Genomic DNA, 16703 nt, shown 5'->3' on the forward strand with positions numbered 1-16703 from the left:
TCCAAAATCCAAACACAACAATTTTATATTAAAATTCATATGAAACGATTTTAAGGGTCAATTTTACGAGATAAATGTTTTATTCAACTGTAATTCAAAAATATATATTTTATTATAAATATGAGTCCAACTCATGATTACAGATCCACTAGATCGTTTCGGGAAACCTACTCATTAAAATATGTATGCACGAGAGTTTTTATAATTCATTGATATATTGTTTCAATTTCAAAGTAAATATATATGTATGGCCAAGTTTTAAGCTAAGTGAGAGAATAATAAATAATAATGCTTTAAAAGTTACGTCGTGCCAAAGTCAACAATAAGACATCATGCATGGAGAAATTTGATACAAAGATGTTCTTCGTCTTGATTGTAGCAATTGACAAATGGGTCGGTCATATTATGATCAATTATTCAAATACCTTTACATGTTAAATAAATAAAGAAACACTAATGATATTGACATATTAAGATTAATTTTAAAAAACGGAAATAATTTATTTTGAGAGATGTAACCGATGATTTCTTGTGCTCATAATTCCAAAATTACTAAATGAAAGTTTAATAATCAAGAGAATAATTATTTCTTGAATTCACGAATAACGAGTAGGTCCATTATATATGCAGGAAAAAAGAATGTAATCAGAGTGATCCAGTCATTTTAACATCTGATCACCATCTCCACAACACATTGGAACCACACTTGTATTTTGTCTTTCCCTCTTCACATTCCAACTCCAAGTCATCGCTAAGAAATGGCACTTTCTGCATCGAAAAAATCAAGTAAATTGCTTTCTCAAATCTCAATATTTACTATTTTGATTTGTAGCTAATTTTCAAATCAGACTATCCCTCTGCTTGGCAAGATCTTTGGCAGCCAGTGAAGCAAGCACTCAGTGAACTTGCTTGGCAAGATCTTTGGCAGCCAGTGAAGCAAGCACTCAGTGAACTTGCATGTTTCAAACTGTTAGAAATTGAGACTAGAACCTAACTCACCTCAAAAGTTAGCTGAATTGACTGGAACGTGGAGATCAAATTAAATGGGTGGCCCAATTATGGGACGGGTGAGGCCAACTATGGGCCGTCCAACACATAACGATCGAACCCGGTCTCTGATACCATGTTAGAAATGAAACTTGGACCTAACTCACCTCAAAAGCTAGCTCAAGAGGGGAGGTTTGTCCAAGCCTATATATTAAACTCCCAGGCAATTCATCCAACCGATGTGGGACAAACTAAACACACCAACATAAACTGAAGCGTGTACACTCGAGCAAAGTTCGCCTCGCTAGTTGCCAGTCCGACGGACCAAAATTTTCATGCATAACATTCCCTAAATTCATCCCCTTTCGTTTTGCACCCGCCCCCTTGTTAAAATATCCCATAAAAATCTATTGGGACAAGTGTCTATTATGAGTGTTGAAGCTGTGAACTAACCTTGTTGGCCTTGCCCTTCTCCTAATAATCATCGGTTACACCTGCATTGGTGGAGGAAGTGGAGATAGCGACGGTGAAAATGGTGGCGCCTAGCCAAGAAGGGCTCTTCGAAGGAACTAAGAAGCCAGTCAAATCAAAATAGAGAATCGGACAATTGGGCAGCTTCTACTATCCATATCCCCTACCCGATGAAATTTTGTTCCAACAATTTATGCTGATACATCACAGAAAAGTTGATGTCAAGGCTCAAAACTAAAAGCCAGAAGGTTAATCGGAGCACAAACTAAATACCAATCTTCATAAACGAGGCTATCCTTCCACTTCAGCCTTCATATATCACCAAACACCATCTGGAATGCAGAGACGGCTTTGAGTTCCAACATGTGCACCCGGAGAAGGGATTAGAAGTTCCAGTTACGAGCATAAAAAATATCACCTCAAACGAGACAATCTCTTTCGTTTTCTACTCTTTTTACGAGCTGCAGCATTGCTTGTGTGACTCTTGGAGCTAAGATGTAAAGAAAGAACTGAGGGTGGCCTGCTACATGCTGTTCTGGCTTTTTTAGCAAGCCATTTCAATGGCATGTTGTTTACTAAATTGCCCATACCAGCTGAATTATTCAATTCAACGAGCTTTTGAATTTGATCGAGCATTTGGTATGTCCAGGCAGTAGAAATGTCCAAATCAACAGAATCATCCATTGGTTTTTCCCAAATACCTGTTAGGATGTTCTTATACGACTGCAACGACATGGAAGATTGATAGCTCTGCATATTTTCACAGATCATATTAACTTTGATAACATGCTTGCAGAGATTTCCTAGTAATGACCACTCACAATCACAATGTGCAAATTCAGAACCAGGATTCCAAACCACTCGTGTGAGGCTGCTGTCTTTCTTACTCAAAACCTTGGCAAAAAGACAATCCTTATCATCTATAGTAACGGAAGAGTCTGGGATTTGAAGAGCACGATGCCAAGAAGTGGAAGCAATATATTCATCCTTCACATTTTGAAAAGAATCATTTTCATCGGCAAAACGGTCAAGCCAGTAGCTCGAGTGTAGCTCGGTTGTCAATTTATGAACTAGCCAATCGACCCTCTGGAGGGAACCAAGATGTGAATCATCGTATAGTTTAGTTTTCAATTTCACATGATATGCTTCAATGGCACCAGATGCTTCCTGACTTGCAATAGGAAGTGTCTTCATTGATGAAAGCCACATTTCTGCAGCATACAAAGAAATGAGAAATAATTAGTGTTGGAACGATATACAAAAAATGGTGAAGATGAATAGGCCGCTTGAAAATGCAAAAAACAAAAGAGAATCATCTAACCGATTTTAGGAATCCAAGATGCCTTGAAGTATTGAACAAAGGAAACCTGATCCACAAAGTCCAGACAAAAATCCTCTAAAGCTGCAGTGAGATCCATTCCACCCCAGATGCTGTAAACTATTTGCCCGAGGCGTTTAAATATCTCCCTCTGAACTTCAATGTTGGAGCATTTCTTAACAATATGCCTTAGCCACGATCTACGAACACGCCAAAGGGAAAATAGAATTGGGCAAGAAAATATCTCCCTGAAATAATAGTTAATCCAAATCAATGAGCAAGAATAAAAGAGAACACCCGTCAAAAAAGAATAAAAGAGAACAAAACAGACTCAAATTAGGAGAAAACGGAAGTAAATGATTCTGCCTTATGGGGTCAATTTCTGCTGCAGCATCATCGATCAAGAATCCATTGGCCTTCCACCCAGGGTCAACTGAATGAACTCGATTGAGCAGTGCTTTCATCCATTTAGTCACATCTGGCTTAGCAACACTACGGGTAATTACCCAAGCAACAGGAAGTGCATGTTGTCTCGAGTCAAACACAAGAATAGTGCACAAAGGGTACTGCAATAACAGTAGATAATAGTTGAGCAATATGCTTAAATGTTTATATTGAAATTATTTTACACAAAATAACTTGTATTTGACCTTCAGCTTTTTTATTCCAAATGTTGAATCAACTGCTATAAAATTTCGATGGCCAAAACGAATCATTTGCTGCAACTGCCATTCTGTTTGTATCCCCAAAACAAATGGGTCTGAATCTGGCAAATCTCGATAAAAGAAAGTAGACTTCTTGTTGCGTTCTACCCATAATCGAATGCTGGCTTGATCATCCAGATCCAACTCATGCGTGGAACGCTTGATAATCATCCCAAGTTTCTGCACATACTGCGAAGCCAGTTTTTTTACTTTTTCATCAGGACCACAGTAACGTTGAATCCCCTCAATGTGCTTCTCCAACACATTTTCCTCAGGTATACCAAGGTAGATCATTGACATGGTTTGTTGTTGAATCTCGCTGCAAACATATGGAATTTTCTTGGCTCCAGGACCTATTGCATCTCTATCTAGAGGCCCGTGGCAGACAAAACCAGATTTATTTACATGACGCCTCTCATTATAAATAAGAAGTGCAAGAGATGGGCTGGCATAAAGACGCTTCACAATAAAATGGCATGTACAACCCCGCATAGATTGAGGTCTAGCAGCACGATTTCGAGTGTTCAAGCGATATCTTCTACTCGGTAATATATCTCCTCCTTCTCCATAGTTTTCAGGCCCAAATGAACACCAATACCTTAATGAGAGAAGAAAATGTCAATTATGTTAAAGGGAGGATAAAAAAATTGGATGACACAAGAATATTGTATAACCTTTTACATGGAAAGAGAAATCTAATTCTTGAACATCCAACGTCACGATGGTACTATTTTGCTCAGAGGGAATCCAAGAATGTTGAAGATATAGAGTTATATCACAAACTGGTTGTGCCAGTAACTTAAATTTGACTTTGTAATAAAAAAATCAGCATTAGAGAAGTTGATGACTTTGAAAGCATAAGACATTTGATTGTGGCGCCACCTATGAGCCATAGCTTTTGGTCCAAATGGTTTACATGGTACCATAGCAAGGAGGTGGAGGGTTAACCAGCCTTGGCTGAATTGAGCCCATGTTTGTAATTTTGCTAGAATGCAAAACCCAAAAAAAAATTTCATTAAGTTGGTCATGAGTAGCTTTTGTTGCTTCATGTTAGAAAAACTTGCACATGTAATTTATATATTAATTCTGGACACGTATTCTGCAGTCTCCAAAATACAAGTGTGTGTGTTAGAATATGAATCAGAATTATTGATAAAGTTGTCTCCAATAAGCTCAAACTTTTGGGACAAGTATTTTTTACACATTCAGTTTACAGCCATAAAATCAGATATCACAGATTTAAAGGTTCCAGGAGCACATACTTATTCCTAGCAGTGAAAGCTGTGAAAGAGAGGAACAAAGTAAAGTCAAACTTCAAGAAACAAACAATGGGAAAGAAAATTAACTCACATCCTGTACTCCAAATACTCATCATCTTTGAATTCCTTTAAGCTCCCTCTGTCTCGTTTTCTTCCTCTTTCAATGTGGAACCTAGTCGGGCACTCAACATTCAAACATTCCCCAATAATAAAAGCATCAACTCGCTCATAAGGAATCAGAGCAACATCATCGTATCGCTCTCCATTTCCAAGCTTCTTCCAAACTAAATCTGCTGCATAGAAGTCTTCCCCTGGTGGATCTTGCACCGTAAGATCATTGATTGATTCAATTGCATCCATTTCTTTCCAAAGTTAACCCCTTTGACCGAAATCTTGCCTTCACACAAACAACTCAAGTACTCAGCATTCAGATAGAATAAATGCAACAAATAACGAACCGATCCAAATGAAAAGTAATAATTAAGGAACCCAGATGGATTTAGCCATAAATATACAAGACAAATCCAAACTTTATCAGCAAAGAGAGAGAGACAGCCCAGCAAGAGGTGAAAGTAGAAACTAGAAAACCAAAAACAAATAACTTGGCTTTCTCCGACAAAAACGAAGTGGGTCTGAGTAGGTCTAATCAGATTGCGTTCTTGGTATTAATATAGCCAATTACATACAAAAGAAGAGTGCACAAAGCCGGGAAATGGTTTTCCAAATGAGAAATTGAAGTTAATACCTGAGGAGGCTTGCTTTCCCGAAGATTCTTTACACCTCAAATGCGTCTCCACTGTTAGCTGAATACTATGTATCATGCGAAGACGGCGTAGGTTCCTGAAATGATGACGATCCCGGCTGAAATGGTTCACAAAGGACCTTTGGGCCATTCAAGTGGGCATTGACACAGCCCAGCCCCTTCTTTTTTATACTCCCTGCGAATAGTTTTATTAGTATTCCTATTGAAATTTTATTAGTAAGTTATTGTAGTATTTATTATATTATTATAAGTTATTGTAGTATTTATTATATTATTATAAGTTAAGTTAATTTTTTTTTTTGAGAAAATTATATTATAAGTTATTATTAGTAAGTTATTGTAGTATTTATTATTATTGTTATTATTATTATTATGAAACTTGTTACGTTTCAGTGTCATGAATCATGATCGATTATTTATTTATTTTCAAATTTATTTTAATGTGATTTTAAATCATTATTCAAGAAAATAATCAATATTATGTTATCATAAATTTATTTATCAGCACAATGTTTTTATATAATAAAAAAACTTAAATCATAAAAAAATATATATTTTAACTAATTTTGAAAGTTTTTATATTTGTATATGTATCCACGCATGTGGCAGATGTATTGGTTCTACTTTATTTCTCAAAGTAAAAGTAATTTTCACATTTTCAAATTTAATTTAAAATTTTCAAAAAGGACTTTTTTTTATTATAAGTCTTATGTTATATTTAATGTGATTATTTCAAAATTTGAAAATAATATTTTTATTAAATAAAAATGAAATTTTTTTTTTTTGAGACAAATAAAACCTAAAAGGGGAGGGGACTAGGCCAAGACCTCCCCAAAAGGCTATACAGAGGTAATAGTAACATCAGAGCAGCGAGGGTATCGGCAAAAATACAGCCAAAACAACCCTAGGAAAGAAATAAATACAGACAAAAAACCTAGACAACTAACTAAGTCATCTACAGCAGTCATCCTGAGCAGCAAAAATCCAGCAGATATCCACAGCCCGAGCTCAGTAAAATCCAAATCCGACACTGAGGCGTGAAAGAGTGGCTGGCGTCATCCAGGACTGGACTAAAGATCAGATCTACGCTAGAAATATGTTCAGAAGTCACGATCAGCTGGGGAGTAACTATACAGCAGAGGCCGCCAGGGAAAGGGGAGCGACCGCAAACCAGCAGATTCGGAGCAAAAATAAGCCATACCCATAGATCCAAGTACCCAAGAAAAACTAGGAAGGGGAGGGCGCAAGAGGTCGCCCACGAAACAGCCATCCAACAGCAAGAACCAGGCAAGGAGAAACCACAGTGAACGCTTTAAACGGCCGGGAGGCAAAGAAACGCCAAAAAAACTTCGAGAAGAGGCCGGAGAGCTGTACCTGCAAAGAAAAATAAATATCTACATATATCTAAATCTAGGATGACCTAGACCAAAAAGGAGAGCAAACAAATAAAAAGAAAGCCCAAGAGAAACGGCTATAAGCGAGCGTGAGGCTCTAAGAAAACCTAGATCTAAGGTAAGGAAGCCCGGAAGAGTCAGAACGGGCCAACGCAGCGATGAGAGTGGTTAAAGAAACACCAATCTCCAACAAACACTGCCTATTTATGAGTCGCGAGTTTATTATTATTTTTATCAAGTTTAATAGATATAAATTATATATTTAATTATTCATTGAATTCGACAATGCCAAATATTTTAAAATACATGAGCTTTGTCCGTTTATTTTATGTGAGTTTTGTTATGTTGCCCACCAACCATGTTCACTTCCGTGTCCATCATGTACAATTTATGAGTTGACTCGTACAATAAATGAGTTAATTTGTACATGATGGACACATAGTTGGATATAATTGATGGGTATAGTTGATGAACAGCATAATAAAACTATATTTTATGGTATCCTTAAACCAGCTCAAATGATGTTTTAAGATTTGAATAACTCACAAACTAGGTGTTCATTTTAATATTTCATGGTCCATAAATTACCATGGATAATTCGATGCTACCCTGAGGCATCCGATTACAGATACCCCCAACACTAGCTAGGGTTCTACTCCTTATCCATTGCAAAATCATCCGCTTCTCCATCGATTTGCATCAGAAGTTATTCACCAAGGTAATTTCTGAAAACGATCCTAATCTTACAAGCATCTCCCCGGAATATTCTTGTGGCTTTTCCTTTTCTTTTTTTTTTTTATTTTTTTTTTTCTGTAATGGTCGTTTTTCTTGCTAAAGTTTTAAGCTTGTTGTGTTCTTCTGATGGTTGAAAATTAGTTTGGGAATATTATTCTTGATTTTAATAATTTCAGGTCTCTAATTGTCTATAGCTATTGGGCTTTTTTTTTTTTTTTTTATCACATTGTTGCTGCAGAATTTTTTGAGCTTCATTACTTTGTGTGTATGTGTTTGGTTCGGGGAAGTGGTTAATTGAGCTCTCGTTTCTTCCTTAATTTTGGAGATTATTATTTTTATTTCATCTGTGTTTTCCATCAGCATTTATTTGTGTGCTCAGATAAAATAGTTGATATTTTCCTTGTTAGTGACTTTTAGTGTGTTGTGATTGTGCTTTTCCCATGATTTTGCATTTCCAAAAGAGGTGTTAGTACTTGTTTCTGCTGCAGCATGCCGAAATTCGTTTCTCGGTGCTTTGTTTTATACTTGTATTTCTATTTTTCTGTAACATGATGATCATGTTTTAATTACAGATGAACGTGGATAAATTAAAGAAGATGGCTGGTTCGGTTCGCACTGGTGGGAAGGGTACCATGAGAAGGTCTTTATTTATTAAAAGAAGTAACCTGTAGCGGCGCCCTGTGAATACTTTTAAAATGAAGATATTTAATTCAACAACCTAGTTTTTTAGATAATGAAGTCATGGAATTCAGCAACCTAATATTCTAGATCAAACAACCTTGTGTTACGTTGGAACACTTGTAAATATGAATATGGTTGTGTTGAAAGTAGAATTTAAAGATTATCCTTTTTCGCTTCTTCTTGATATATTATGGATATATGTCCTCCATTGTAGAAAGAAGAAGGCTGTTCACAAGACAACCACAACAGATGATAAAAGACTTCAAAGCACCTTAAAAAGGATAGGTGTGAATGCCATACCTTCAATTGAGGAGGTTAATATTTTTAAGGAGGATGTGGTAATCCAGTTTACTAACCCGAAAGGTATGGCCGATGTTTGAATTTTGTTTATCATACATTTCCATTCCCATGTCTTCCACTCTTAGCTGTTTTCCTTGAGGTGTGTGCAGTTCAAGCATCTGTTGCTGCCAACACTTGGGTTGTTAGTGGTTCTCCTCAAACCAAAAGTATGTACTTTCTATTTTACATTCGATCCTTCAAGAAGTTGAAATGCTTGAACTTTCTATTTTATGGTTCCCGTAAGAATACAGGGTAATTAATTAATTGCATTTTTTTTTCTCTCTTTACACTATCCTTGATTTAATACGATGTCTCATTTGATACCTGTACAGAATTGCAAGATATACTTCCTCAAATTATTCATCAATTGGGTAAGTGAACTCTTGAGCTCGTAGCCAAAGTTTTGTTTGGTTGTCTGCTAATTATTTTAGCTCATAGAAAGGTCTATATTGTGGGAAACAGGTCCGGATAACTTGGAGAATTTGAAGAAATTGGCCGAGCAGTTCCAAAAGCGAGTGCCTGCCGCTGGCGAAGGTGCTATTCATACTGGGGCTCATGAGGATGACGACAACGATGTGCCAGACCTTGTTGCTGGCCAAACATTTGAAGCTGCTGCAGAAGAGAGCCACACTTCGTAGGGGTTCTTTTTCCTTTCCTTTTCTTTTCTTTTCTTTTCGTTTCGTTTGGTCTCTCGCTTGTCATTGCATAAATCTTGTTCTATCTATAAATCTGTTTTGTGATTTTGTCATTATGATCCAAAACAGAGGTGAGGTGTTGCTATTTTAATGTTTCAATTAGCAACTTAAATGTTTGACATCTCCCCACTCATCCTATGGTTAAAAGGCAAAATGAAAAATTTAAGGACATTTTGAGTACCAAACGAGCTGAATTGTTTGGAGTTGCCTGAGATAATGAATTTCATATTGCTCTCAAGCTCTAGGACAATTCCAGCTCAGCCCCAGGGGATTTTCAACGATTGAATTTCAATCCCCCTCATATTTAGAAAAATTGCCCTTCGATCCCCGGATCTATCGGTTAATAAATTAATTAGAAAATTATTTCCAAACGTTAGGGTACTGTCCTTTTTTATTTGAAATATTAATCAAAAAATTAATTAATATTGCTGCTTCTAAAGTTAATTTTATTATATTTTAACATTCGTGAAAAAATATATATAGAAAATGAGGTGAGAAAAAATGGTCATTTGCTTTTAAAAAATAAATACTGCAATTAACATAAAAATTAGTTTTTTAAACCATGTTTAGAAGGATAAATACAGAAGAAAAATATTAAGTTCTAAAATGTGCGACGTGACGAAACCGCTAGGTCGATTTCAAGGTTAAACGGGTTCAATATGATCAGATTAATGTGAAAAAAATATTTTTAGTTTTACTATAATTTTAATTGTATTTGTCAGTCGATAAATATTATTATTTTTTAAAAAAATTCGGATCATGAAAGTAAATATTATTGACGCTGATGCTATTATAACTAAAAGATTAATATTTATGTAGATATTTTAGTCTGAACTATCAAAATTTTGGTTTTGATTTGCATTTATATAGTTGGAATTTTTATAATATACTAGCACACATTATACGTTTCAATGTTTTGATTGAACTTTTTGCAAAAAAAATTAGTGAAAGAAAAAATGAAAATTTTGAACAAATGGAAATTCAAAATTTTAAATTTTGAATTAAGATAAAAGAATATTTTATAATTTAAAAAAATTTAAAACAGAAAAGATATGATAATTTTTTAAAAAAAGTTCGGATCATGAAATTAAATATTATTGACGTTGATGCTATTATAACTAAATAAAAGATTAATATTTGTACTATAAAAAAAACTAAAGATTAATATTTATATAGATATTTTAGTCTAAACTATAAAAAAATTTGGTTCTGATTTGATATAGTTGGAATTGTTTTATAATATATTATATATTGTAAACCAACTTTTGTACACACGCACACGAATTAAGATGTATTTGGATTTTATTTAGATAGTATATTTCAAAGTTCATCCCCGATCATTATTTCCATTTTCCAAGTTACTAATATAGATGACATGAAATAAATAAATAAAGGTAACATATATATCAACCAAGTAGTTTTCAAAAGGAAATTTATTTGTTTTCCTACCTTTAGCCTATTTTATCGCAAAATCAGGTTATATCCCGATTAGGAAACTCCAAAAACACGTAAATAAGGAAGATTTTCAGATTTTTTTTTAATTTTATTTTTTTAAAAAAATGGTTATTGGTATTTGGTCACATTCCTATTCCTTTTCCTTTTCATACAAGAATTATAATTATTACTTCGTTTCCTAAAAGAGTTATAATTATCTCTCTCCCTATAAATATCCCATGCACTAGTTTATTTCCTTATTCGTTAGCATCTGAATAACGCAACACAAAACAAGAAGCATGCAATCAATCGTGGTAGCAATGGAGAAAGTCCCGATTTCATCTAACAATGAGTCTGGTAATCAGATCGGTGAACTCACCGCGGCGAGCAACGGTACGCTGCCGCGCGGAGAGGGAGAGGATTCCAACTTTTCTTATGATGTTTCTTGTATAGAACATCTGCATGCGTTTGATTCCGGATCATCATCTGTTTCGGCAGCTCCGGATGCTCTTATTCCTGACGAGAAGAAACAAACAGCACAACGTCTCGAGATGAAGCCGATCATATTCGAGAAAGTGAAAGAAACCAAGGTCATCAAACTATTTGGAGTGCTTCTTAAAGTCTGCACAGATGTTGAGTTCACGACGGTATTCAATCCCGAGCCTCTGAATTTTTTCAATCCAAACACGGCCGATCAGTTCGTCCCGGTACGGCCCGAACAACGACGCGGAGGGCGTGCGGAGGATAACGAAGAACCGGCTGCAGAGCCACGGATGCAGGTGGACAACTTTTCAAGACTTCTGCAGGACATAGCGGCTCGACTTGGTGCCAGGCCGGTCTTCTTGTACAAGAAAAAACTAACGAAATCCGACCTTTCGTCGAACCTCAACAGACTTTTCGTCACCAAAAGCAGAGAGCTGATGGGATTTCTGAGAGATGAGGAGAGGAGACGCGTCCAAGACGAGGACAAGAGAATATGGTTGGACGTTGCGGCCGTCTATTCGACTGGGGAAAACTACCGGTTGCACTTGAAATTGTGGAGCAGCTTGAACATGGTTGTGTTGAATGGGAAAGATTGGAGCAAGATGTTGTCTAGAAATCAAGTGGAGGTGGGACAATTGGTTGAATTATGGGGATATAGAGAAGAAGATGATGAGTTGCACTTGGCCTTGAATTTCAACTAAGGTTGCCAATTGATTCGATCGATAGCAGCATGTGGAGTTGCTAATCATCTTTTAGAGAATATACAATTAGGACTTGTGTTTTTTCTTTCTTTTCATTTTTTGTTTTTTGGAGTGTTAGAGGGTTTTTGTTAGTAGTGATCAAGAATAAGAAGCTCATGTAATCTTTTTTTTAGTTTCTTAATGCAATTTTTAGTATTGTTTAAAGAAAAATATTATTTACACTCCAAAATATGTTAATCACACTCCATTTTACCTATTTAGTTTATAAATTGACATTTATATCCCTACATGTTCTTTCTAATTTTGTAAAGCCAATTGATCTATTTAAATTTTACATACTTTCTTATTTATTAGATACTAGTCGCACGGCACAAGCATTGTGTGTCTAATGTTATATATAAATATTATGTTCTGTGTGTATAATATAAATTTATATTTTTCAAGTGTTTGATTTTAATTTTTTTTTTTTTTGCAATTTGATAATTTTGTGGGTGTTTTTTTATTAAATAAATTTTTTTTTTAATGAGCATACCAAGAGACCACTAAGGTGCTCTTGCTTCATATATAGTATAGATATATTAGCATTAATATAAAATACAACTTCCATATATAATGTATACTTAAAAGTTAATTCTTTTTTAATAAAATTATTTTAAAATATAAAAAATATCATATTATTATAATATATAAACTTTATTTTAAAAAATGTTATTTTAAAATAACTTTAAAAATTATGTCACTGAATATTTTAATTATAAAACTAATTTTATGATTTTTTAAAAAGGATATTATATGAAAAAGTATATAGTTATACTCTATTAGTTTTTTTATTTATTTTTTATTCAGTGAAATATCCGTTAGGATCATGATACTATATTTTTATAATTTTTTTAATTTTGTTGTGATTTTGTAATATAGTCCTCAAGTGTGTATGATATAATTACATGGTTATGTATATTACTTGATTTGACTATTGTTGGGATCGGTTCAGAGGGTAAGGGGGGGTGAATACACTCTGAAACTTTTCTTCTTCTTCTTTCAAATGATCAAGTGAGGTTTAGTTCACTTAATCTGTTTTCTCAACTTCTAAAATCAAATACTTGAAAAATATTATTTACACTCCAAAATATGTTAATCACACTCCATTTTACCTATTTATTTTATAAATTGACATTTATATCCCTACATGTTCTTTCTAATTTTGTAAAGCCAATTGATCTATTTAAATTTTACATACTTTCTTATTTATTAGATACTAGTCGCACGTCACACGCATTGCGTGTGTAATGTTATATGCAAATATTATGTTTTGTGTGTATAATATAAATTTATATTTTTCAAGTATTTGATTTTAATTTTTTTTTTTTTGCAATTAGATAATTTTGTGGGTGTTTTTTTTATTAAATAATTTTTTTTTTGAGTGAGCATACCAAGAGACCACTAAGGTGCTCTTGCTTCATATATAGTATAGATATATTAGCATTAATATAAAATACAACTTCCATATATAATGTATACTTAAAAGTTAATTCTTTTTTAATAAAATTATTTTAAAACATAAAAAATATCATATTATTATAATATATAAACTTTATTTTAAAAAAAGTTATTTGAAAATAACTTTAAAAATTATGTCACTGAATATTTTAATTATAAAAGTATATTATATGAAAAAGTATATAGTTATACTCTATTAGTTTTTTTATTTATTTTTTATTCAGTGAAATATCCGTTAGGATCATGATACTATATTTTTATAATTTTTTTAATTTTGTTCTGATTTTGTAATATAGTCTTCAAGTGTGTATGATATAATTACATGGTTATGTATATTACTTGATTTGACTATCAATGAAATGAAATTAGGTGAATTTACTTCGAACAAATAAAATCAAGTTAATAATATAATTAAATCAAGATAATTGATTTTTTAAAAAATAATCTAATTAAAACTATTTTCATTTTGAACTTTATTTGATTTCTTATTCAATCCTTGAGAAAAATAATGAATAAAAATAAAATAATATGTATTTAAAAATTAAAAATCAAAATAAGATAACTAAATTTAGTAATAAATGTAAATTTATTTAATATTTTATGTCTGATTTTATTTAATGAAAACTTCATACACAAATGAAACAACTCGGTCTAATAAAATGCTAGATTTTTTTTTAACATTTAAAAATACTTAAAAATAAATAATACTAAGAATACATATATGCCCATTCATATATGTATAAATACTTAAAAATACATTTAATAAGAAACTTGACAATAAACATAACTGAGTATCAAATAAAATAAAAATCTTGTAACATACAATACTTCAAATAAAATTCCAAACCATTATTCAACTCGCCAAGCATACATAATAAAAATAATATTTTGAAACCACCATAAAAAATGAATGCGGAAGTCTTATTTAAAAGGACTGATAAGATCTCATGACATAGAAACAATGATAGCATCGGTCACGGGTGCCATCTGCGTGTGAACTCATAGGCCCTCATCGCCAGTCGGAGCTATCGTGTCATCAACATACTCACCTGCACCATATAAGCGTAGTGAGCCTAGAGACCCAACATGTTTTATCTCATAATAACAAGGTTTAAAATCATGCAAACACATAATCATATTAATACATATACGTACATGAACATGCATGCATGATAAAAATATCATGGTTATCTGACTGAACATAATCATAACTGAACATACCGAGTTTACTGAACATAGTTGAGCATATTATTTTCTAAACAGTCTATGGTTATATCCGTGAGTGTGACTAAATCTGTGCCGACTGATCAGTCTCTTGAACCAACGTACGTGGTGGTGAAAAATCACTTCTATGTCGGTAGTAAACTACCTCCTGAACTGTGCTGGTGGTAAACCACATCTGAACTGTGCTGTCACACCACTTCAACTTCCATCATAAAAATATTTAAATCACTTCTTTTTTTGTTTTTTGGATTGTTAGAGGTTTTTGTTAGTAGTGATCATCAAGAACAAGAAGCTGATGTAATTTTTTTAGTTTTGGAATGCAATTTTTAGTATTGTTTAAATCTGATCCCAACAATCTCATTCTAAATTCTTTTTGATATTGAACTTAATCGGAATTAAAAATGAAACAACTCGATATAATATTTTTGTGACAGCTATCGTCATGATTTGTGCATTTGAAATATTTTTGTGCTTCATGGTTATTTTTGAAAGAAAGAGTGTTTCATGTTTGTATTTTGTAAAATGGGACAATCTACTCCATCTTATGAATAAGAGACTTTACTTTTTATGAAATGTCATAATTTCTAAATTCTATGGTAGTTAATTATATAACTCCGTTCAATAAAGGTTTTACGGATAAAATATAAAAATAAAGTGGCCACGACATTTTGATTAAAATGGTTTAAAATTACGGTGCAAAATTTACATTATAGATTTTCTTTTTTTCCCTTATAACCCCATAAAACTCGAATTTTACTAACGAAATAAAGTACATAAATTGAAGTTTCCCATTGTATTTCGTACAAAGTGGAAGTGTTTATGCTAGCACACGAGCAATGATTTTTTTCTTTCTACTTCGATTACTGTTTACCTGTTCGGTTATTAGTTTCTAGGCCTATGATTTCGTAATGATAAGAATGATAATATTCAAATTGCAATACGTATGACTTTCACCTATTAAAGCATTCACGCGACAAATTTCTGATATTTGAAGTTCTGTATTGACAACCATGCCAGTGCAACACAATTTCAGCTTGAAGTTGATGCGAGGGAGGTGAAGGGGAGATTTTGCACTCTGCTCCTTCAATTTTAAAAATTTTCATCACGAGTCCTCAAAGTTTTGTATATTTAGACATTCATGATTTTCCTCGATATTTTGGCAAAATCATTTCATAATATACTGTACATCATTAAAAAATAAAATTTAATTATTTGAGTAGTACTACTCAGAATAAAAACAATTACAATTTACAACTCAAACTCAACTGAGCTAGGAGTCGAACTATTCGAACTTGACTCAAGCTCGATCAAATTGTTAATCAAACACAAGTCGAGTAAAACTAATTTAATGCAAATTACTCGCCCCACACGTCACAAAGTCAAATAAAAACGAACATGAAAAAAAATATGTTGATAATCAAGTATTCTCTTTCTGATTAAAAACTAGAAATCAAATTACTTGTTAGTATCTCTACCACGTAACTATTTGTCATAATTTTTTTTTATACATATAGTAATTAAGTAAAACATTTAGTTAGACTATAAATAAAATAGCATACATGTAAATTACTGATTTATTATGCAAATATCATGTTTACATGTACTTCGTCGTCGATGTTCGAGTTGGTAAAATAGTTGAACGTTTGATAAATGATCATGAGGTCGATTCTCCTCACCAACAATTTTTCGGATGAGTCTGTTGTAAGGCCCGGGATTAATTAATATTAATCCGAATTTATTTAATTTTAATCCGCGTATATTTAATTTGGAAATATTTAGAGTTTTGATTTAAATTCTAATATTCTTAAATTATTTAGGATTGAAATTGAATTAAAATAAGGGCTGAGGACCAAATTGCAATTATTGAAGAGTTGAGGGACTAAATTGCAATTTGTATATAACTTATCAGATTTTTATTAGCTTACTCAGCATGAAACATGTATCTTCTTTCCGAAATTAGAATTTTGAAGCAGAGAGCCGAGTTCTTCTTCATTTCTTTTGAAAGTTTGATATTCAAA

General features: G+C 33.0%; 2 protein-coding genes across 6 annotated transcripts; one reads left to right on the plus strand and one right to left on the minus strand.

The window, feature by feature from the left end:
* Positions 1–495: 495 nt before the first annotated feature.
* Positions 496–5636, minus strand: LOC140887278 (uncharacterized). 5 transcript variants are annotated; one of them, XR_012151785.1, is made up of 7 exons: positions 5485–5636; positions 4831–5136; positions 3427–4078; positions 3143–3342; positions 2780–3024; positions 1732–2669; positions 496–1654 (listed from the first exon to the last, which is right to left on the minus strand). XR_012151785.1 is itself a non-coding variant. In XM_073294434.1 (6 exons), exons 2-6 carry the CDS (start codon positions 5097–5099, stop codon positions 1873–1875), a joined length of 2163 nt encoding a protein of 720 aa, XP_073150535.1. In that variant the 5' UTR covers positions 5100–5136; positions 5485–5636; the 3' UTR covers positions 497–1872. The 5 variants fall into 5 exon arrangements, 1 of the variants encoding a protein (XP_073150535.1); XR_012151782.1 differs by having other exon boundaries at positions 497–857; positions 906–2669; XR_012151783.1 differs by having other exon boundaries at positions 498–768; positions 1000–2669.
* Positions 5637–7460: 1824 nt separating this feature from the next.
* On the plus strand, positions 7461–9437 carry LOC140891816 (nascent polypeptide-associated complex subunit beta-like). Its single transcript, XM_073300467.1, has 6 exons — positions 7461–7614; positions 8204–8271; positions 8527–8675; positions 8762–8818; positions 8984–9022; positions 9114–9437. Exons 2-6 carry the CDS (start codon positions 8204–8206, stop codon positions 9287–9289), a joined length of 489 nt encoding a protein of 162 aa, XP_073156568.1. The 5' UTR covers positions 7461–7614; the 3' UTR covers positions 9290–9437.
* Positions 9438–16703: the final 7266 nt, after the last annotated feature.

This window comes from Henckelia pumila, chromosome 3 (genome assembly GCF_033568475.1).
Source record: "Henckelia pumila isolate YLH828 chromosome 3, ASM3356847v2, whole genome shotgun sequence".
NCBI lineage: Eukaryota > Viridiplantae > Streptophyta > Magnoliopsida > Lamiales > Gesneriaceae > Henckelia > Henckelia pumila.